This window comes from Oculina patagonica, chromosome 4 (genome assembly GCF_052425735.1).
Source record: "Oculina patagonica isolate OP01 chromosome 4, crgOcupat, whole genome shotgun sequence".
Taxonomy (NCBI): Eukaryota; Metazoa; Cnidaria; class Anthozoa; order Scleractinia; family Oculinidae; genus Oculina; species Oculina patagonica.
The window spans coordinates 17,089,396-17,113,673 of record NC_135761.1 but is presented as its reverse complement, the minus strand read 5'-3'; the positions used below and the strand labels follow the sequence as shown (position 1 = coordinate 17,113,673).

Here is a 24,278-nt window from a genome sequence, read left to right as displayed (position 1 = left end):
AAATATGCCGGCCCAGGCTGAATATTCGTATTTTATGTCGTTGTTAGGCTGAAAAGTTTCTTGTGAATATTCTTAGATTATAGCGTATGACATTTCCTTTTGTGCTGTATACCATATATATGTGTTCATTGAACTGTAATTAGCATCGAACATATGCATTTGGCTAGTGCAGAGTTTTTATCATTTTACGGGCTAGTAAAGTTTTACCGTTTAGAGAAGGACAGAATTAATTTTATACGGTTTAGTTAAAAGCATATAATTACATTATATTTACAAATTTTCAAAACACAAAGTTATATTGTTTTTATTAATATCACCCTCCCGGGCTTGTTCTTAAAATATTCTTTAAATTTCACAAAATTCAGCCTCTATATTCATATAAATATATTCTTATAGAAAAAAGATTGTATTGATCACAGCAAGTTAAAAGTATTTCAAGCGATGTAATTTCTCTAAAACTTTAACTGTCGGTTACTTCTGAATTAGTGCGTTCACATAATGTATTAATGGAAACCCATAGTATTAACTAACACTTTTTTTTTTTTTTTGCCCTGATAATATATAATTTTTTCTGGATTCTATATCGCGACAGAGGATGTTGTTGATTAATTTTACAATTTTAAAAGGATACTGATGCAGGTGTGATGTTTCAAAACTCTCGTTGACACATGATTGTATAAGAATCCAGGTAACTATGGTTCTTTCAATCTATAATCGACATCCGCTTATATTTTCCATCGCGCGGTCACGGATCTTCGAAGAAACAATGACGACCGCTTTCCTTGCAAACACAACACAACACAGGCTAAAACTTTTGTGTAGAGTCATTTACTACTCGTGTACAGTTTCCTTAGTGTTGTTATATATCTTTGTCTATTACGGTCATATCACCGGCACTTTAAAAATACGTGACAAGATAAAATGGAGCCCCATCACATTCCACACAAAGGCCCGAAACCTAACGTGTTCAGACAACACGTTTTCAACACGCGATGGTTGTCTGCCATGCCCTAATGGAACATTTAGTTTTTCCGGTTGGAGGAAATGCGAACCTTTGTTGAATTGCTCAGACATTGCTCTTCAAGTTCAAAACAGAGAAAGAAACCAGGGCGGATTTACGAAAAACATTTGGCTGGCAGACTGGAAAGGCCATGAAGTTGTCTACTTAAAATGCAAAAGCGAAGGTGTTAAGACTCGCTGTTTACGCGGAATGACTAGGATGGAAACCCTTCAAAGTCCATTTGTTACTAGTCTCATCGGGAAATGTTACGAAAAGCTAGAGGTAAGTAATAGGATTAAAGCGTTTGTCGACTTTAGCACGTTTACTCATTTATTTTAACCACGCGCCAGCGCGGATAAAGATCGAATACTAAGATACAAACCCTCTAAAACTTTCGGCCTCTATGTCGACAGATAAAATTGTACAGTTTTGACAAACATAGAGATTCATCAGAGGACAGACTCGTTCCCAGTCCTTACTTATTTGTTATTTAAGGCTATGTCAGGCTGGGAAGGGTCAAATCCGCCTCAGAAGCGGCTGGAAACGATAAGTCTGATCTAAGGAGCGTCTTGTTCGAACCTCGTTCCCGTGGTCATTCCAATATGAGAACGAGGGTGGTCTGTTTCCTTAGCAACAGCGGCGACGAAGATCGTGGGCTCGGCCATTTACTGACACATATGTCGTGGGCTCATCTGGTGACGAAAGGCTGGGAACATTAAACAAACTTAATAAACAATTGGTTCATGGCTCATGGAGTTAAGGCTCGTGTGTATACCGAGAAAATACAAGTGACTTGTGGGATATTTCATGGTATACCACTCGAAAGCGTTGCATAACTAGTATTTATTTGAGAGTATTTTTTTAATGCTCGATAGTCATATGCTTCTCGAAGTGTAGATAGAACAACAATTTAATGTGATCACTGAAACTTCACTGAGACTGTTCATAAGTTAACTAACAGGCTTTTTTGGCAGATTGTAACAGCGTATTACAAGCATGGCTCAGCAAAAACACTAAACCGGCTTCTTGAACGGCCACAGTATTCCCAGTACAACAATATACAGACAAGATTTCAACTGATCGTGGACTATGTCAAGATCATGAACTTCATGCACAACAGTCCGATCGGAACCCGTGTGATGTGCGATACTAATAATATGGGTAAACTACTGTCGCAATACTTGATCACTGATGACTTTCACCTGGTTGTGAACGACCTTGATAACACACCTGACGTCAGACAGGAAGATGGAATACTATGCAACGGCTTGAAGCGAAAGGGATCAGGGGAGTGGTATGCCCCAGAGCAAAGGTGGTCCGACAATTTAGATTTGACGCCGAAAAACAACGAAAAAATAGAAATCTGGAAGGTTCCTGCGATTGTGGAAAAGCTGCTAGGCGGTGTGGACGGGAGCAGTTTTGTAACAAGTAAACTTGAGAGGGTGATGAAAAGGTGTCAAGCCACTAACTCCAAGAAGCGGCCGACTGCGAACGAACTCCTTCAGGAATTGCTGAGAGTTCAGAAACTGATCACACAGTAAGCAATTGTATCTGTCCTGCAAAAGTAAACCCAAAGTAAGTTCTTAGCCAAATAAGAAGTAAACGTTTCCGGGATAAGTCGAAAAAGAAAGGATAATTGATTTTTATATTTATAACCATGAATGTGCTTTGGACTAAGGATTGTTACAAAACTGTTGAACACTTTTTTCTATGGTAGATTGAAACAACAGGGGAGAAACATTTGTTTGCTTTTATAAATCGTTTCTTTGCATTCACTTCTAAGAATGTTTACAGCCTCTCTATTTTTCAACGCTAAAGAGCGTGAGAAAAAAAAGCGGAAAGCAGGTGGGGCGATGGTAGAAAAGAACGAGAATTATGAAAGACGGCTGTGAACTGTCTGTTCACTTCCAAACAATCATATAAATTCATTGAAAACTCAAGGATGACTGTTATTAAAATGTTTCATACTCTCTAAAGTGTATGCATGGAAATGAAGCGATCTCTAATCCCTGTTAGTTTCCGCTTATTTTAACCTGTCGTTGTTATATAACTGCGCTGAGCTGGGGTAGGTTAGAAGATGCCTTGAAATTTGTGTAACTGATCGAGTACGGACATGATTATTGGTGATAATATCGTAAAGGTGGAAAAATCCTAAAAACAAATTGACTATCTTTATGAGAATTTACATGTCGATTTTTTTTTTGTGTATTTTTATTGTGCCTTAAACTTCTACCGTGTTCATCCCAGGGAGGTCCCAACTCCCTCCATGGCTCTAACGTTTAGTTATTGACAGTCTAAAAAGCTTAAGTTTTAGAATAGCCATCTGCAATGCTGTTTATAATTAGAACAGTTTGCACTTGTTCCAAAGATAATTTTACCCTGGAAAACGACAATTTTTTTGAGTTTACAAAACATGTTTTGACAGAATCCACTGTCACCATCAACGCTTTGTATATCATTCAACTGAAGATGACAGTGGTTTCTGTCGAAACATGTTTTGTAAACTTAAAAAAATTGTCGTTTTCTTTAAAATAAAAACATTAAATTCAATTTCGAGCGACGAACACTTTTTAGACCTACATGCCCATGTTACACCAAATATTATATTATCCTGTAGATCGCATTTAATAAACAAAATATTTGAAGGTCATTGTAAACAGTGCAACATTCACGATGCTGGTATTTTAAGAACCTCGCATGATCTCTCATACCCTGGGTACCAGAGGATTTTTTTCTCCTCGCGCGCGGTAAATACTTCGGCGGCCGAAGGCCGTCGCTTCGAGTGGCGAATAAAGACTGGATGGAGAATGAGCGAACAATTTTTCATAGCATTCTGATTGCCGGATGTTGTTGAATTCTTAAAGAAATTTCCTCTTAAAACATCCGTTGACACATGGTTGTATAACAGCCCAGGTAACTATGGCTTTCTTTTTCAATCTTATCATTGACATCCGCTTATATTTTCCATCGCGCGGTCACGGAACTTTGAACAAACAATGACGAACGCTTTCCTTGCAAACGCAACACAACACAGGCTAAAACTTTTGTGTAGAGTCATTTACTACTCCTGTACAGTTTCCTTAGTGTTGTTCTATATCTTTGTCTATTACGGTCATATCACCGGCACTCAGTTAAAAATACGTGACAAGATAAAATGGAGCCCCATCACATTCCACACAAAGGCCCGAAACCTAACGTGTTTAGACAACACGTTTCCAACACCCGATGGTTTTAATCTGCCATGCCCTAACGGAACATTTTGTTTTACCGGCTTGAGTGAATGCGAGCCTTGGTTGAACTGCTCACATATTGCTCTTCAAGTTCTTCCCAAGCAGCGAATTCACGGAGGAATGATGAAAGAAAAATGGCTGGCAGACTGGAAGGGCCGTCAAGTTGTCTATATGAATTGTTCGCGCCCAAATTTTAAGAAGCAGTGTTTTCGCGGAATGACAAGGATTGAAAAGCTTCAAGGGCCTTTTGTTACTCGCCTTATCGGAAGATGTTACGAAAACCTAGAGGTGTGTTCCATTGTTTTATTACATTCATTTTATGATTCAGTAGATATCTGTGTGATCTACATACTTGATTAGAAGTCAATCGACGTTTTCTTTTGGACATCCGCGAATCTGATTGGTTCTCCCACTCTTGTCAAATTATTGCTGATAGAACACTCACACGTTGCCCCTGAAAATGAAAATAATTATTCCTGATGTTTGATGTTATGCATAAATTGTAATAATTTTTTTTCGGACTGGAATCACGTACAGTGTCTATTTCGTGTTTCCAAATATCGTACTTAGCAAAATGAATATTCAAACGCTGTGCGCGCGCGTTACACGTTTCAAACCTTATGGGTTTCTGATACAATGCATGCAACAACCTGAAAGTAATCATATCTTCCCTAGCCTCAAGGCCCGGGGGAGGGGGGGGGGGACTCGCATATAAAAGTGACGGGGATGCTCGTCGTCTCGCTTAGGGGTGTAAATTTCGGATTTTTGGTCTCGCTTAGGGTGTTCCGGAAAAAACGCCAATATTTTTTAGCCAAAATGGTCTCGTTTAGGGTTACACACGAAAAAATATACAAATATAAATTCTATTCTTAGTTTTTTGGTATCTTTTAGGGGTCAAGAAAAGCTTGAGCCACACCCAGATTGGTCTCTTTTAGGGGTTTTTTTCAAAATTTCCGACGAGCATCCCCTTCCGTTTCATATAGGAGTCCCCCCCCCCCCACCTCCGGGCCTCAAGGGCGCAGTTTAAACTAATGGCCCTACTTTTCACATGTAAGTAACATGGACGATAGTTTGAAATGTTTGATGCGTTTGTAATATAATAGGTAGCAAAAACTTTTAAGTGATAAGTGCACGTTTCTGCCACGCCATCACATCCTCGAATCTGTTTGGTTCTCCCACTCTTGTCAAATTATTGCTGATAGAACACTCACACGTTGCCCCTGAAAGTGAAAATAATTATTCCTGATGTTTGATGTTATGCATAAATTGTAATAATTTTTTTTCGGACTGGAATCACTTACAGTGTCTATTTCGTGTTTCCAAATATCGTACTTAGCAAAATGAATATTCAAACGCTGTGCGCGCGCGTTACACGTTTCAAACCTTATGGGTTTCTGATACAATGCATGCAACAACCTGAAAGTAATCATATCTTCCCTAGCCTCAAGGGCTCAGTTTAAACTAATGGCCCTACTTTTCACATGTAAGTAACATGGACGATAGTTTGAAATGTTTGATGCGTTTGTAATATATATAATAGGTAGCAAAAACTGTGATAAGAAAAAAAAAGTGATAAGTGCGCGTTTCTGCCACGCCATCATGAACTTGCTGTTTTTTTGCAGATTGTAACAGCGTATTACAAGCATGGCTCAGCAAAAACACTAAGCCAGATTCTTCAACGGCCACAGTACTCCCAGTACAACAATATACAGGCAAGATTTCAACTGATCGTAGATTATGTCAAGATCATGAACTTCATGCACAACAGTCCAATCGGAACCCGTGTGATGTGCGATACTGCTAACTTAGATAAATTATTGTCGCAATATTTGATTACTGATGACTTTCACATGGTTGTGAACGATCTGGATAACACTCCAGACGCCAGTCAAGAAAGTGGGATATTATGCACTAACAGGAAGGAGTTACGGCCATTTGTGGCACCAGAGCAAAGGTGGCCCAATAGATCGGTGCGTTTCAGATTAGATCGGATGCCGACCTACGACGAAAAAGTGGACATATGGAAGATTCCGGCGGTTTTGGAAAGGCTACTCGGCGAAGTGAACGGGAGCAGTTTTGTGAAAAGTAAACTTCGGAAGGTGATGGAAAGGTGTCATGCGTCTAACCCACAACAACGGCCCACTGCCAACGATGTCCTACAGGAGTTATTGAGAGTGCAGCAGCTTATCGAACATTAATAACAAATAACAAACGATGTAGGTGGCGCTTTTCCCCGTTAGTCTTTTTAATTGACTATATCCTCAACATTAGGTTATTGTACATGTATTTCCAGCTATTTGATTTGGTGAAGCGATCTCCGATTATAGGCTTATATTCGGAGCGAGACCATATTTAGCAAATGGAAGCGCCAATGTGACGGATTTAGCAACATTTCAGAAACAACTTCCATAGAATTTACTAAAATTCTTTTAGTACATATGATATTTCTCATAGCGGTTTCAAAATTGACAACTTGAATTAAATCATGGTCATAAGGCTACAATAAAATTGATCAAATTCAATTTCACTGACCTATTTTCAGAATGGATTGCTAGTCCCGTTGGAAGCCCCCCTATGACCCCCTACCTACTAAAAAAGAAATAAACACATATTACATTAAAGTTGCTCGTGAAAGCTGGGGTTCAACTTTGAACTGTTGACAAATAATTGTTGTGCCATATGTACACGATCAAATATATTTGCACATTAAAAATTGCTCGTGTAAACTGGCTAGTTTGACTGATTTGCATTATAGTGCGGTACGGTATGTAATCCCGTGGGACTTTCGTGCCGAAATTGATTTTTTTGCTGTTTTGCACTCATTTTGGGCCGAGTAATAAGAATCCGATGGGGTGCAAATTTTCCTTACCGGAAGGATAAAATTATAATTTCCTTTCGCATTGACAACGAACATCATAACTTAAAGAATGTAAAGCGGTTGTCTCACTCTAGCTGTAAAGGTGAACTGAATAGAGAAAATGTATGAGTAAATTAAATTCAATTGTACTTTTTCCAAATAAACTTATTCTCTGTATTATAACTGCATATTTTTTGTATTTCATTCTGTGACCGTGTGGATTGTCCTTCGTAATACGTCTCGTCTGACAAAATGTAAAACACAGTCATCAAGATGTCACTGCTGTCAACAAGAAGGAATGAATTGTGCCTTTAGGCGTGTTGCTTCTAACTACTTATACTGCTTAAGCATAACTCATAAAATAATAACAATCGGTGAAATATACATTAAACCTTTAAATTCAATTTCGAGCGATGCACGTTTTCTAGATCTACTATGTTCCCGTTACAAATCATATATATTATAACCAATACATGTGAAGGTCATTGTAAACAGTGCAACATACACAATGTTGGTATTTTAAGAACCTCGCATGATCTCTCCTTGTTGCTAGGTTTTTTTTATGGGCATTTTAAAAGGAAGCCTATATTACATTTTCCCTAAAATGACTTGAATACGACTTGCATTTACATTTAAATACATCACACGATGCTCCTCATAATCTTGATGGCCTTCTTTGCAAGGATACCACATAGGCTAAAATGCTTGTGTAAAGCTGTTCTGTGTATCGCCATTGTCTTCTTGGCCTTGATTCTGATCTTTGTATATAACAGTGAACCTGCCGGCATTTTACCACTAATTACAAGCGATGAGACGCAACCAGACAGCGTACCTCGCCACGTTAAGAAACAAGTTATTATGGCGTGCTCAGACAACATGTTTATATCACTTGAGGGTTGTCTGCCATGCCCTAATGGAACATTTAGTTTTTCCGGTTGGAGGAAATGCGAACCTTTGTTGAACTGCTCAGACATTGCTCTTCAAGTTCAAAACAGACAGAGAATTCGGGGCGGATTTACGAAAAACATTTGGCTGGCAGACTGGAAAGGCCATGAAGTTGTCTACTTAAAATGCAAAAGCGAAGGTGTTAAGACTCGCTGTTTACGCGGAATGACTAGAATGGAAAAGCTTCAAAGTCCATTTGTTACTAATCTCATCGGGAAATGTTACGAAAAGCTAGAGGTAAGTAATAGGATTAAAACGTATGCTGACTTTAGCACGCTTTCTCATTTATTTAAACCATGCGCCAGCTCGGATGAAGATCGAAGACTAAGATAATACCATCTAAAACTTTCGGCCTCTTTATCGACAGATAAAATTGTACATTTTTGACATTTTTTCTGTTTTAACACCCAAGGAGTTTGCGATTCTTAAGAAAAGCGCAAGCGTACGTGGGTACTCCGCAGCATGGCAAAATGGGGATACATCATGAGGACAGACTCGTTTCCAGTCCCCACTTATTTGTTATCAAAGGTGTCAATAGAGTGGGAAGAAATCATGTCATGGTGAAGTTTGCGGTGCAGACTGGGTAGGGCGAAAAACTTGCTCTCTAGTCAAACCCAGTCAAATCTGGTCAAATCCGCCTCAGAAGCGAACTGCAAACGACAAGTCTGATCTAAAAATGCGTCTTGTTCCAACCTCGTTCCGTGGTCTTTCCAATATGGGAACGAGGGTGGTCTTTTTCCTTAGCAGCATCAATCTCGAGCCCAGAGCTAGTGTCCCCCGGCTCCTCGGTCCGTCAGCGGTTGGTCAGCGGTAGGGTCGCCGGGACTCACTCTGGGAGACTGAATTAATTTATTTTTTTTCTACTGGTCCTCACAGAACAATAGAAATCAACACGGAAGTCTGAAAATCTTCCCCGGAAGTAAACCAAACCGGAAACCCTGGAAAAACAATCTTTTTTGTCTTCCATGGTCAAATGTTTAGAAGTATCAGCTTAATTTTGTAAAACACCTAAGAACTCGTGATATGGCGCAACATAAATGAAGTATTTTTTAATGCTTTGAACGTAAAAGATACCATGAATACAAAAAAGACTTCCTTTAAACGTCGATTCTGAACGGAGTTTTAAAACAACAACGACGGCGTCACCAAGGACAAGGTCGATTGAAAACTCAATTTATAGTTGACTTACAAATCTCGCTAGAACTACATGTTTTCATTCAAATCTCTGTTCCGGTTGAAAAACGGAATATCGCAGACAGTGCTCGATTCAAAATCATAACTAATCACGCAGAATTTGAAAATTACGCGTTGTTGTTTTGCTGAAGAAAAAGAATTGTACAAAAATTATAACACACGTATGCACGTGCTGAGTCGCCAAAATGCTAATTACACCTTTTGAATAGCGTTGACCGGTGTGGGCTTTAACGTCTTTATTAACATCACCGTTGTTCGCTCGAAAACATGCAATCTATCCATCTATCCTGAAAAGATGCGCTGTCAGGGAGAAGCCTTTCAAATATACGAAAGTCGCCAAACAAAAACATGCGAAAGTCGCCAAACAATTTTTTTTTTTTTATGAACAGAACAATAGCTTGCCCGTGCGTTGTGCATCTTGTAAATTTCTTAGCCGTCCTCTGCAAAACAACAACGGACACACGCACGCAGTCTTCACAGACGGAATCCTGGAAGGCTAACAACACCTTTGATTTAAAACAAATATAGCAGAATGCTCAAGAAAGAGACTAAACTGAGGAAATCAAAACACCAGACGCTCTTTTAATAACTCTCTCTTTTGTTAACTGCAGAACGTTATTGTTACTTTTGTTGCTTCGATAAACACCAGTTCAGTCGATACTGTGTTAGAAATAGTTCAACTTTCTCGATTTACTTCCGTTCTGGGAAATTTACTTACGCTTAGACCTAAGAGCATGCGCTTTAAAAACCGGAAGACCTGGATCTGAAATCGACCTGTGGACCTGAAATTAATCTGATCAATTCCAGTTTCCTAGTGTCCCGTACCGCTGACCGACGGACTCTGGGCTCGAGATTGTAGCAGCATCGGTGACGAAGATCGTTGGCTCGGCCATTAACTGACACATGTGCTGTGGGCTTATCTGGTGACGAAAGGCTGGGAACATTATTGCCGGTGGAAGTGTACATCAAAACCAGTGCCAAAAATGAAAGGAAAACAACATCAATTTTCTGGAAAAAAAAAAAAACGATTGTGACAGCCATGCAGCGTGTACTATTAGATTACGGTGTCCGCTTACGTACGTGTACTGAATTTAATTGCCCAGCTCTGCTAGCTATGTTATAAACGTATTTATTTGACAGTATTTTTTAATGCTCGATAGTCATATGCTTCTCGAAGTGTAGATATATAGAACAACAATTTAATGCGATCACTGAAACTTACTGAGACTGTTCATAAGCTAACTAATAGGCTTTTTGGCAGATTGTAACAGCGTATTACAAACATGGCTCGGCAAAAACTCTTAACCAGCTTCTTCGACGGCCACAGTTCTCAAACTTCAACAATATACAGACAAGATTTCAACTGATCGTGGACTATGTCAAGATCATGAACTTCATGCACAACAGTCCTATCGGAACCCGTGTGATGTGCGATACTGGTAATATGGGTAAACTACTGTCGCAATATCTGATAACTGATGACTTTCACCTGGTTGTGAACGACCTTGATAACACACCTGACGTCAGACAGGAAGATAGAATACTATGCAACGGCTTGAAGCGAAAGGGATCAGGGGAGTGGTATGCCCCAGAGCAAAGGTGGTCCGACAATTTAGATTTGACGCCGAAAAACAACGAAAAAATAGAAATCTGGAAGGTTCCTGCGATTGTGGAAAAGCTGCTAGGCGAAGTGGACGGGAGCAGTTTTGTAACAGGTAAACTTGAGAGAATGCTGAAAAGGTGTCAAGCCACTAACTCCAAGAAGCGACCGACTGCGAACGAGCTCCTTCAGGAATTACTGAGAGTTCAGAAACTGATCACACAGTAAGCAATTGTATCTTTCGCAAAAGTAAACCAAAAATAAATTCTTAGCCAAAAATGAAGTAGACCCTTCCGGAATAATTAGAAAAAGAATGTATGCTAACTTTTCAAATTACGTTTCTTTAATTTTGTGGCGTCTAAATGTGCTATATATTATCAAGACTGAGAATTGATTTTAATATTTATAACCATGAATGTACTTTGGACTAAGGATTGTTACAAAACTGTTGAACACTTTTTCCTATGGTAGATTGAAACAACAGGGGAGAAACATTTATTTGCTTTTATAAATCGTTTCTTTGCATTCACTTCTAAGAATGTTTACAGCCTCTCTATTTTTCAACGCTAAAGAGCATGAGAGAAATAAAGCGAGCGGAAAGCAAGGAGGGGTGATGGTAGAAAATTACGAGAAATTTAAAAGAGGGTTGTGAACAGTCTGTTCACTTCCAAGCAATCGTATACATTTATTAAAAACTCAAGGATGACTGCGGTTGCATACTCTCTGAAGTGCATGCTTGAAAATGAAGCGATATCTTATCCCTGTTTCCGCTTGTTTTAACCCGTCGTTGTTAAATGCTGGCTATGCTTATACCGGCACTGCAATGGGGTAGGTTGAATGATGCATTGCGATTTGTGTAACTGAGTATAGTACCGACATGAATTCAATATCGGTAAGAATATCGTAAAGGTAGAAAAATCCTCACCCTAAGAACAAATTGAATATCTTTATGAGTCAGATTCCACTTTTCGGTATTTTGTGTATTTTGTAAGTGCCTTTAAACTTCTACCTTGGTTGTCCCAGGAAGATCCCAACTCTCTCCATAGCTCTAACGTTTAGGTATTGACATTATAAAAAGCTAAAATATTAGAATAGCCATCTGCAATGCTGATTATAATAAGAACACGAAGTAATAAATCACTCAGACGAACACAAAGTCAAACGACAGCCATACTTGAATCACATGTTCATCATCTTACTTTATTCCCATCATGCTTTGCTGTACAATAATGCAACTCTTGCGTCAGTCTAATCACTGCGCTACAGTAAAAACTCGCGTATAAGAACAAGTGGATTAAGAACACCCAGGCCTGATTTTAGGAAATAAAGTACCATTTATATAAGAACACATTCAGCCTGAAAAAAAGAAAGTTGTTCTTATATGGAAAAATATCAAAGATCAACACTACTTTTCATTGCACACATAATAGTTCCACCCCAATTACAGTACAGTATTGCCTTGATTTATCAATTTTATTAAAATTAAAATACAATTGTGTGCATATATATTGATTTCATCTATTGGTAGCCTAGGAGATTAACTAATATGCGAGTTGCGAGTTTGCGAGTTGCGAGTTGCGAGTTGCGAGTTGCGAGTTGCGAGTTGCGAGTTGCGAGTTGCGAGTTGCGAGTTGCGAGTTGCGAGTTGCGAGTTGCGAGTTGCGAGTTGCGAGTTGCGAGTTGCGAGTTGCGAGTTGCGAGTTGCGAGTTGCGAGTTAGCGAGTTGCGAGTTTGCAAGTTAGTGAGTCTCCTACAAATAAAACAAATACTGTCTAATAACTATTTAATATAACTTATTCAAATGCATAAGGGGTAACTGGTTACTGGTAACCTTTAACAAAAAATTAAAACTAATAGATAGATGCCTTTATTTTAATTTATTAGGGTAACTCTTCAAATAGAAACAAGTGAATAACAAGGTGCAACGAAACTCGGCACTGATAACAGGAACGCTTTAACAACATAAAGTAGCTATGCCATGCCGTGATATTTCAAGTCGCATTTTTCTGATGCACAAAATTGATTTCAAATTAAACACGGAGCGAGCCTTCAAAGACCGCTCTTGCATTTTGTTGGCTTCAATTTTAGAGCTTCGCAAATTTTGCTTTTTAAATGAGATCCCTTCCTCTTTATATGGAAATAACAACCTCAAATACAACATACACTACCAATAATGCTTTCCATACAAGCTTAAACAATTTATACATTAATGCTGAAAATTCAAAATTCAAACTCTTGCGACATGTATAAAACGCTCAAACACATAATGCTGAATATATTAATCGTTTCATTATTTTGTTTTATGGGCCAGAAGTTCAAACACGAAGCAATCTTTATCTGGCCAAGGTATTAGTAATCGGCGGTAACGCGTAACGGCGTAACGAGATTTTTTCTGTGTTTTATTTTAATTATTTATTTTTTACGTAAAATTGGACAAACAAACAAACACTAAATATATCCAATAAAATTAAGGCTTCTTATATCTTTCTAATTCTTCGATGTCAATCTCTAGCCGGAATTACGAGTTAGGTTTTCGAGTGAGGATTTCGTAGAGAAGAGCGACTGCCTTTGAGTTTGCAGACTTTTTCGCCCCGCTCGCGACAATGAAACGTATAAAGCCAAGTCAACGAAAGCGTTAGAAAGAAAATAGAAGCTTCCTAAAAGTTACTGAGTTTGTAAAAAAAAGAAAAGAAAACCCACAACAACGGGTATTTCCAGTTGGTCACCCATCCAAGTACTAACCCCGCCCAACAGGGCTTAACTTTGGCGATCAGACGAAAACCAATGCTTTCCTTGTGGTATCAGGCTCAGACGAGACAAAGGGTTATAAGAGTCATGCAAATAGAGAAAAAGAAATACCTGGTTTAAATGGATCTTTTGAACAATTTGGCGCTTTCCTGCTAAAACTGGACTTAACTTTTATTAGCTGATTTACGCTCTCTTTTTGATACCACATGGAAAGCACCGGTGCTCGTCTGATCGCCAAGGTTAAGCCCTGTTGGGCGGGGTTAGTACTTGGATGGGTGACCAACTCGAAATACCCGTTGTTGTGGGTTTTCTTTTTCTTTTTATCTTTTACAAACTCCCTTTTATTTTCGTTGACTTTGCCTGTGTACGTTTCATTGTCTCGATCGGGGTGAGAAAAACCTTTCATTTTTATATGGCATATATTTACTGTTTGTTTGTCCAGTTTCACGTGAAAAAATTATTAGCTATTATTGTTACGCCGATTCTCCTTACGCCGTTTAATACGCCGATTACTAACAACCCCCATACGCGAGAATCTAGTTCAGAAAAACGAGATAAGTTTGGATCACGCCACACCAAACATTGACCAAAAGCCAGTTGATTTCAGTTCCCAAACCAATGGAATCGTCTCATTGGAATCTGTGACTGACAGGCCGAACAATTCACCCTCGTTAAACAGGATCGCTCCGTGTTTTAAAAGAAATCTAAAAAAATTAAACTGACTCGTATAATAACTCAGTGACATATTCGTTGAATGCAACTCGCAACTCGCAACTCGCAACTCGCAACTCGCAACTCGCAACTCGCAACTCGCAACTCGCAACTCGCAAAATAGCCGACCCCTTCACATATTATCTAACACATTTTTTTTTTTTTTGCCCTGATGAAATGTTTTTAATAACCACGAAATATCGGCAGAGTCGACTTTCCAGTTTTTATGACACATATATTTTTTTCTGGATTCTATATCGCGACAGAGGATGTTGTTGATTAATTTTACAATTTTAAAAGGATACTGATGCAGGTGTGATGTTTCAAAACTCTCGTTGACACATGATTGTATAACAGCCCAGGTAACTATGGTTCTTTCAATCTATAATCGACATCCGCTTATATTTTCCATCGCGCGGTCACGGATCTTCGAAGAAACAATGACGACCGCTTTCCTTGCAAACACAACACAACACAGGCTAAAACTTTTGTGTAGAGTCATTTACTACTCGTGTACAGTTTCCTTAGTGTTGTTATATATCTTTGTCTATTACGGTCATATCACCGGCACTTTAAAAATACGTGACAAGATAAAATGGAGCCCCATCACATTCCACACAAAGGCCCGAAACCTAAAGTGTTCAGACAACACGTTTCCAACACCCGATGGTTTTAATCTGCCATGCCCTAACGAAACATTTTGTTTTACCGGCTTGAGTGAATGCGCGCCTTGGTTGAACTGCTCACATATTGCTCTTCAAGTTCATCCCAAGCAGCGAATTCACGGAGGAATGATGAAAGAAAAATGGCTGGCAGACTGGAAGGGCCATCAAGTTGTCTATATGAATTGTTCGCGCCCAAATTTTAAGACGCAGTGTTTACGCGGAATGACAAGGATTGAAAAGCTTCAAGGGCCTTTTGTTACTCGCCTTATCGGAAGATGTTACGAAAACCTAGAGGTGTGTTCCATCGTTTTATTACATTCATTTTATGATAAAGTGAATATCTGTGTGATCTACATACTTGATTAGAAGTCACTCGACGTTTTCCTTTGGACATCCGCGAATCTGATTGGCACCCCCACCTTTGTCAATTATTAATGATAGAACACTCACACGTTGCCCCTGAAAGTGAAAATAATTATTCCCGATGTTTGATGTTATGCATAAATTGTAATATTTTTTTTTCGGACTGGAATCACTAACAGTGTCCATTAAAACAATGAGACTATTTGCCTCTATGTTCTATGAGCGATATTGGACAAGAACTAAAAATATTAGTCAATATATTTATATCTTCAATGAAGTGATATGTTTAGGAATTCCCGAACCATTGAAGCTGTCAAACCAATTAAAGTAATTCTTTTGGCGTTGGAAAACCTGATGGCTTCATGCAGATACTATCGCCAAAGGACACCAGAAGACTGAAGACAACATTCAGGGCCTTGTTACAGATGAGGAAGAATGTACTTTAAATAGTTAAGTGGACAAACATGGTGGCTCGAACGAAAAAAATCCTTTAGAATGCCGGTTAATACCGACCGCATCCCATTTTTGAATAATTTGACTCGAGTTTAAAGAACTAATGAAAAGCGATCGACAGTTTGTAAAATGAACAAAATTATTTTTTGCATTTTCATTTTCAATTGACCTTTGTGGACGAAACAACTGCCTACCGCTCTTGTAAGGCCGCTTGCAGACGACGTAATAAAATGCGTATACAATGCTTGTAACAAGCTATCAATGTTACTATGTTTTCCCTCAAGGACTCAGTTTAAATTTATGGCCCTACTGTAAGTAACATGGACGATAGTTTGATATGTTTGATGCGTTTGTAAATAAGAAAAGCTATAGCTAAAACTATTTTGTGAGCAGTGACGCTCCAGCCCTGCTACACAAACAAGAGATTATAGCTTGCTGTTTTCTTGCAGATTGTAACAGCGTATTACAAGCATGGCTCAGCAAAAACACTAGACCGGATTCTTCAACGGCCAGAGTACTCCCACTACAACAATATAAAGACAAGATTTCAACTGATCGTGGATTATGTCAAGATCATGAACTTCATGCACAATAGTCCAATCGGAACCCGTGTGATGTGCGATACTGCTAACTTAGATAAATTATTGTCGCAATATTTGATTACTGATGACTTTCACATGGTTGTGAACGATCTGGATAACACTCCAGACGCCAGTCAAGAAAGTGGGATATTATGCACTAACAGGAAGGAGTTACGGCCATTTGTGGCACCAGAGCAAAGGTGGCCCAATAGATCGGTGCGTTTCAGATTAGATCGGATGCCGACCTACGACGAAAAAGTGGACATATGGAAGATTCCGGCGGTTTTGGAAAGGCTACTCGGCGAAGTGAACGGGAGCAGTTTTGTGAAAAGTAAACTTCGGAAGGTGATGGAAAGGTAAAAAACAGACAGAGAATTCGGGGCGGATTTACGAAAAAAATTTGGCTGGCAGACTGGAAAGGCCATGAAGTTGTCTACTTAAAATGCAAAAGCGAAGGTGTTAAGACTCGCTGTTTACGCGGAATGACTAGAATGGAAAAACTTCAAAGTCCATTTGTTACTAATCTCATCGGGAAATGTTACGAAAAGCTAGAGGTGAGTAATAGGATTAAAACGTATGCTGACTTTAGCACGCTTACTCATTTATTTCAACCACGCGCCAGCTCGGATGAAGATCGAAGACTAAGATAATACCATCTAAAACTTTCGGCCTCTATGTCGACAGATAAAATTGTACAGTTTTGACAAACATAGAGATTCATCAGAGGACAGACTCGTTCCCAGTCCTTACTTATTTGTTATTTAAGGCTATGTCAGGCTGGGAAGGGCGAAAAACTTCCCTTTATGCAATGCTTTCTCGTCAAACCCATACCAATCCGGTCAAATCCGCCTCAGAAGCGGCTGGAAACGATAAGTCTAATCTAAGGATGCGTCTTGTTCGAACCTCGTTCCCGTGGTCATTCCAATATGGGAACGAGGGTGGTCTGTTTCCTTAGCAACAGCGGCGACGAAGATCGTGGGCTCGGCACTGACACATATGTCGTGGGCTCATCTGGTGACGAAAGGCTGGGAACATTAAACAAACTTAATAAACAATTGGTTCATGGCGCATGGAGTTAAGGCTCGTGTGTATACCGAGAAAATACAAGTGACTTGTGGGATATTCCATGGTATACCACTCGAAAGCGTTGCATAACTAGTATTTATTTGAGAGTATTTTTTTAATGCTCGATAGTCATATGCTTCTCGAAGTGTAGATAGAACAACAATTTAATGTGATCACTGAAACTTAAGTGAGACTGTTCATAAGATAACTAATAGGCTTTTTTGGCAGATTGTAACAGCGTATTACAAGCATGGCTCAGCAAAAACACTAAACCGGCTTCTTGAACGGCCACAGTATTCCCAGTACAACAATATACAGACAATATTTCAACTGATCGTGGACTATGTCAAGATCATGAACTTCATGCACAACAGTCCGATCGGTACCCGTGTGATGTGCGCTACTAATAATATGGGTAAACTACTGTCGCAATATCTGATCACTGATGACTTTCACCTGGTTGTGAACGACCTTGATAACACACCTGACGTCAGACAGGAAGATGGAATACTCTGCAACGGCTTGAAGCGAAAGGGATCAGGGGAGTGGTATGCCCCAGAGCAAAGGTGGTCCGACAATTTAGATTTGACGCCGAAAAACAACGAAAAAATAGAAATCTGGAAGGTTCCTGCGATTGTGGAAAAGCTGCTAGGCGGTGTGGACGGGAGCAGTTTTGTAACAAGTAAACTTGAGAGGGTGATGAAAAGGTGTCAAGCCACTAACTCCAAGAAGCGGCCGACTGCGAACGAACTCCTTCAGGAATTACTGAGAGTTCAGAAACTGATCACACAGTAAGCAATTGTATCTGTCGCAAAAGTAAACCAAAAATAAATTCTTAGCCAAAAATGAAGTAGACCCTTCCGGAATAATTAGAAAAAGAATGTATTCTAACTTTTCAAATTACGTTTCTTTAATTTTGTGGCGTCTAAAGGTGTTATATATTATCAAGACTGAGAATTGATTTTAATATTTATAACCATGAATGTGCTTTGGACTAAGGATTGTTACAAAACTGTTGAACACTTTTTCCTATGGTAGATTGAAACAACAGGGGAGAAACATTTATTTGCTTTTATAAATCGTTTCTTTGCATTCACTTCTAAGAATTTTTACAGCCTCTCTATTTTTCAACCCTAAAGAGCATGAGAGAAATAAAGCGAGCGGAAAGCAAGGAGGGGTGATGGTAGAAAATTACGAGAAATTTAAAAGAGGGTTGTGAACAGTCTGTTCACTTCCAAGCAATCGTATACATTTATTAAAAACTCAAGGATGACTGCAGTTGCATACTCTCTAAAGTGCATGCTTGAAAATGAAGCGATCTCTTATCCCTGTTTTCGCTTGTTTTAACCCGTCGTTAATGCTGGCTATGCTTATACCGGCACTGCAATGGGGTAGGTTGAATGATGCATTGCGATTTGTGTAACTGAGTATAGTACCGACATGAATATCGGTAAGAATATCGCCGTAAAGGTAGAAAAATCGTCACCCTAAGAACAAATTGAATATCTTTATGAGTCAGATTCTACTTTTTGGTATTTTGTGTATTTTGTTAGTGCCTTTAAACTTCTACCTTGGTTATCCCAGTAAGATCCCAACCCCCTTCATAGCTCTAACGTTTAGGTATTGACATTATAAAAAGCTAAAATATTAGAATAGCCATCTGCAATGCTGATTATAATAAGAACACGAAGTAATAAATCACTCAGACGAACACAAAGTCAAACGACAGCCATACTTGAATCACATGTTCATCATCTTACTTTATTCCCATCATGCTTTGCTGTACAATAATGCAACTCTTGCGTCAGTCTAATTACTGCGCTACAGTAAAAACCCGCGTATAAGAACAAGTGGATTAAGAACACCCAGGCCTGATTTTAGGAAATAAAGTACCATTTATATAAGAACACATTCAGCCTGAAAAAGAAAACTTAAGTTGTTCTTATATGGAAAAATATCAAAGATCAACACTACTTTTCATTGCACACATAATAGTTCCACCCCAATTACAGTACATTATTGCCTTGATTTATCAATTTTATTAAAATTAAAATACAATTGTGTGCATATATATTGATTTCATCTATTGGTAGCCTATTATGTTCCTTATTTTAAGAAACTTTTTTTAAGAACACTTAAGAACACTTACAGGCTGATTTTGCAGAATATAACCCTTTATATAAGAACCAAATCAGCCTGAACCGTCAAAATAGGTGTTCTTATACCGTAACGCGGGTTTTTATGTATTCTTTATACCTATCATGCCACGCCTAAATCGTGAGCACGTGGATCACACTTAACAAACTCTAGGCAACAGGAGGCTGTACCTCCTCAATTATGATTCTACTGACGGAATTCCAGCCGGTATACGCGTTAAATATGGCATTCCCGAAGCCCTTTAAACAGTGACCGACGTTGAGACCAACTCGCACCAGTCCCTTGTCAATTCCGGAGCAGTAACCTCCGAGGTTGGCCGGGCGGTGAATGTTGACGTTGATGCTCTGGTAAATGACGGCATCAATAGCGGAAGGTGCCTTGCATTCCGCATCGTTGAAAGTGAAAAACCAGTGCAGTCGGTAATACGAATGTTGCCCATGTAAACTACACGCAGGTAAGTGTTATTGGCTGCCTTGGTGAACGCACATTCCTTAAATATATAAATGACCTGAATGAATCTCATTCCCCACCACTGAGCAATGTGATATCTTTAAGAATTTTACGACGTAAACGAATTCATAATTATTTAAACCTCAATAGACGTAGAGTAAAGAAATGATCTTTGAAGTGAAATTGCAATAAAAGAAATTACAACAAGTAGGAAGCTATGAAACAATTAAGAGCTTCATGCTCTACCTCAGTTCTTATTTCTCGTGAAAGAATATAATGACATGAAGTATATAAAAGAGTAACTTTAAATACACGGCTAGTACGGCGACACTTTGCATATGCATTGGCAAATTTAATTTTTGTTTTTTTTTTTTTGTCGTCGTTCAAGCGTTGCATTTAAAATGCATCTCTAAGCTACGTGAGATCCGGCAAAGAACAGTGTTATAGTTTTCCTAACGTTGTGTCGCCCTCTGCATTTAATCGTCTCACATATATAGTATATATAAAGAGTTCATACTTGGACTGGGGATGCATGAGATTATGAGATGTCAAGTTAAAAAATATTACCATCGCATCAGTTTCGAGGTCACATTTTCAAATCCCGTTGAAGCCCTAAAATTTTTCAGGCTTTTTTGTTTTGAACTTCTTTAATTGCAATTTCTACAGTTACATTTAGATGTAGATGCAGATTACTGCGAGGAACAATTATTTACTTCATTATATCTTTTAATTCTCACCAGAACTTGGCCATTGTCAGTTTCGTCAAACGCACTCCTTCCATCTTCTCTGTATATCCCCCTATAGACCAGGCTTTCCCGGTGCTCCTCTTGGTCCGGGACATCCCATGTCACCTTTGGGTCCCGGTAATCCATTCTGTCCCGGTATTCCCGCGGGAGCGGGAGTTCCCGGGATTCCAGGCATGCCTGGGTCACCTGCTAGTCACAACTAGTCTATCAATTTCTATCTTATTCTTTTTATGTTATAATTAATTACAAAGAGACATTTGATTTTTTTAAAAAAATATTTATAATTTCTTTATGTAAGTTAGTAATAAAGTCGAAAGTTGAATCTTAGCTAGAACAAAGGCAACATTAAGTAGGGAAAACATTAATTCAATAACACGCAAATCAAAGAATAGAAAAATAAAATTGGGTTTTTAACTTTTTCGTCCCAATTTCCTTTCGCATTGACAAAGAAAATCAAAGGATTTAAAAAAGTTTAAGTGGTCCCTGTTTGTAAAAATTAAATTATAAAAATACACAAAATTGAGAACAGTTTGCACTTGTTCCAAAGATAATTTTACCCTGGAAAACGACAATTTTTTTTGAGTTTACAAAACATGTTTTGACAGAATCCACTGTCACCATCAACGCTTTGTATATCATTCAACTGAAGATGACAGTGGTTTCTGTCGAAACATGTTTTGTAAACTTAAAAAAAATTGTCGTTTTCTTTAAAATAAAAACATTAAATTCAATTTCGAGCGACGAACACTTTTTAGACCTACATGCCCATGTTACACCAAATATTATATTATCCTGTAGATCGCATTTAATAAACAAAATATTTGAAGGTCATTGTAAACAGTGCAACATTCACGATGCTGGTATTTTAAGAACCTCGCATGATCTCTGCAGCTGATACCCTGGGTACCAGAGGATTTTTTTCTCGCGCGCGGTAAATACTTCGGCGGCCGAAGGCCGTCGCTTCGAGTGGCGAATAAAGACTGGATGGAGGATGAGCGAACAATTTTTCATAGCATTCTGATTGCCGGCTGTTGTTGAATTCTTAAAGAAATTTCCTCTTAAAACTTCTGTTGACACATGGTTGTATAACAGCCCAGGTAACTATGGTTCTTTCAATCTATAATCGACATCCGCTTATATTTTCCATCGCGCGGTCACGGATCTTCGAAGAAACAATGACGACCGCTTTCCTTGCAATCACAACACAACACAGGCTAAAACTTTTGTGTAGAGTCATTTACTACTCGTGTACAGTTTCCTTAGTGTTGTTATATATCTTTGTCTATTACGGTCATATCACCGGCACTCAGTTAAAAATACGTGACAAGATAAAATGGAGCCCCATCACATTCCACACAAAGGCCCGAAACCTAACGTGTTCCGACAACACGTTTCCAACACCCGATGGTTTTAATCTGCCATGCCCTAACGGAACATTTTGTTTTACCGGCTTGAGTGAATGCGAGCCTTGGTTGAACTGCTCACATATTGCTCTTCAAGTTCTTCCCAAGCAGCGAATTCACGGAGGAATGATGAAAGAAAAATGGCTGGCAGACTGGAAGGGCCATCAAGTTGTCTATATGAATTGTTCGCGCCCAAATTTTAAGACGCAGTGTTTACGCGGAATGACAAGGATTGAAAAGCTTCAAGGGCCTTTTGTTACTCGCCTTATCGGAAGAGTTATCGGAAGATGTTACGAAAACCTAGAGGTGTGTTCCATTGTTTTATTACATTCATTTTATGATTCAGTAGATATCTGTGTGATCTACATACTTGATTAGAAGTCAATCGACGTTTTCTTTTGGACATCCGCGAATCTGTTTGGTTCTCCCACTCTTGTCAAATTATTGCTGATAGAACACTCACACGTTGCCCCTGAAAGTGAAAATAATTATTCCTGATGTTTGATGTTATGCATAAATTGTAATATTTTTTTTTTCGGACTGGAATCACTTACAGTGTCTATTTCGTGTTTCCAAATATGGTCCTTAGCAAAATGAATATTCAAACGCTGTGCGCGCGCGTTACACGTTTCAAACCTTATAGGTTTCTGATACAATGCATGCAACAACCTGAAAGTAATCATATCTTCCCTAGCCTCAAGGGCTCAGTTTAAACTAATGGCCCTACTTTTCACATGTAAGTAACATGGACGATAGTTTGAAATGTTTGATGTGTTTGTAATATAATAGGTAGCAAAAACTTTTAGTGATAAGTGCACGTTTCTGCCACGCCATCATGAGCTTGCTGTTTTTTGCAGATTGTAACAGCGTATTACAAGCATGGCTCAGCAAAAACACTAAACCGGTTCCTTAAAGGCCACAGTACTCCCAGTACAACAATATACAGACAAGATTTCAACTGATCGTGGATTATGTCAAAATTATGAACTTCATGCACAACAGTCCAATCGGAACCCGTGTGATGTGAGATACTGCTAGCGTAGATAAATTACTGTCGCAATATTTGATAACTGATGACTTTCATATGGTTGTGAACGACCTGGATGACACTCCAGACGCCAGTCAAGAAAGTGGGATATTATGCACTAACAGGAAGGAATTACGGCCATTTGTGGCACCAGAGCAAAGGTGGCCCAATAGATCGGTGTGTTTCAGATTAGATCGGATGCCGACCTACGACGAAAAAGTGGACATATGGAAGATTCCTGCGGTTTTGGAAAGGCTACTAGGCGAAGTGAACGGGAGCAGGTTTGTAAAAAGTAAACTTCGGAAGGTGATGGAAAGGTGTCATGCGTCTAACCCAAAGCAACGGCCCACTGCCAACGATGTCCTACAGGAGTTATTGATAGTGCAACAGCTTATCGCACATAAATGACAAATAATAAACGATGTAGGTGGTGCTTTTCCCCGTTAGTCTTTTTATTGGCTATATCCTCAACTTTAGGTTATTGTAATTCCAGCTTTTTGATTTGGTGAAGCGATCTCCGATTATTTAACAATTATTCTATGAGCCCGCGTTGGATACGAGGTGGTAAATAGCCAACGAGGCGCGAAGCGCCGAGTTGGCTATAACGGCGACTCGTATCCAACAAGGGCGAATAGAATAATTGTTTTATTAAATTCTTCTTTAAGTTTAAATCGACTGGACATTTCAGTTTGATGAAAACGAAATGATAGTATGAGGAGGCGGGAAAATTTGTGGCGTGGTGTTCACTTCTTGAGTTGAATGAAACACACGAGAAAAGCGAGCGAGAGAGTTTTCTTCCCAAGATTTTCATTCAATAATCTCCTCTAAAGTCGTCTATATATCCTGGAAATTGTGACAACAGTTAAGATTTACGGGATGATCCGAAGCAAAAGCTTTTCTGGAAACTACACGTCTTGTGCAAGTAGAACGAAGCAAGTGTTTACATTGTACTTGTTTTATACGGCTCCACGGCTGTCATCAAGACTGCTATATTATTTGAAGCGAAATTAAGCTCAAAGTCGAACAGGTTTATTGAAGTATAAAAGGACAAGACCAAGATTAAAAGGTAACAAACTTTACAGA

At 38.9% G+C, this 24,278-nt stretch overlaps 5 protein-coding genes and 2 pseudogenes across 5 annotated transcripts; 6 read left to right on the top strand and 1 right to left on the bottom strand.

Moving 5' to 3' along the window:
* Window positions 1-640: 640 nt before the first annotated feature.
* On the top strand, window positions 641-3,573 carry LOC144649769 (protein O-mannose kinase-like). Its single transcript, XM_078509353.1, has 2 exons — window positions 641-1,282; window positions 1,975-3,573. The coding sequence occupies exons 1-2, from the start codon at window positions 695-697 to the stop codon at window positions 2,539-2,541; spliced, it is 1,155 nt and encodes a 384-aa protein (XP_078365479.1). The 5' UTR covers window positions 641-694; the 3' UTR covers window positions 2,542-3,573.
* A 310-nt stretch (window positions 3,574-3,883) lies between these two features.
* Window positions 3,884-7,164, top strand: LOC144649773 (protein O-mannose kinase-like). Its single transcript, XM_078509356.1, has 2 exons — window positions 3,884-4,518; window positions 5,853-7,164. Exons 1-2 carry the CDS (start codon window positions 3,997-3,999, stop codon window positions 6,426-6,428), a joined length of 1,098 nt encoding a protein of 365 aa, XP_078365482.1. The 5' UTR covers window positions 3,884-3,996; the 3' UTR covers window positions 6,429-7,164.
* Window positions 7,165-7,735: 571 nt separating this feature from the next.
* Window positions 7,736-11,054, top strand: LOC144648202 (protein O-mannose kinase-like). Its single transcript, XM_078507823.1, has 2 exons — window positions 7,736-8,269; window positions 10,488-11,054. The coding sequence occupies exons 1-2, from the start codon at window positions 7,736-7,738 to the stop codon at window positions 11,052-11,054; spliced, it is 1,101 nt and encodes a 366-aa protein (XP_078363949.1).
* A 3,671-nt stretch (window positions 11,055-14,725) lies between these two features.
* On the top strand, window positions 14,726-16,707 carry LOC144648925 (protein O-mannose kinase-like). The gene is made up of 2 exons (XM_078508372.1): window positions 14,726-15,244; window positions 16,216-16,707. The coding sequence occupies exons 1-2, from the start codon at window positions 14,726-14,728 to the stop codon at window positions 16,705-16,707; spliced, it is 1,011 nt and encodes a 336-aa protein (XP_078364498.1).
* Window positions 16,708-16,829: 122 nt separating this feature from the next.
* Window positions 16,830-18,207, top strand: LOC144648201 (protein O-mannose kinase-like). The gene is made up of 2 exons (XM_078507822.1): window positions 16,830-16,901; window positions 17,641-18,207. The coding sequence occupies exons 1-2, from the start codon at window positions 16,830-16,832 to the stop codon at window positions 18,205-18,207; spliced, it is 639 nt and encodes a 212-aa protein (XP_078363948.1).
* A 995-nt stretch (window positions 18,208-19,202) lies between these two features.
* Window positions 19,203-20,940, bottom strand: LOC144648200 (collagen triple helix repeat-containing protein 1-like; annotated as a pseudogene).
* Window positions 20,941-21,940: 1,000 nt separating this feature from the next.
* Window positions 21,941-23,603, top strand: LOC144648199 (protein O-mannose kinase-like; annotated as a pseudogene).
* Window positions 23,604-24,278: the final 675 nt, after the last annotated feature.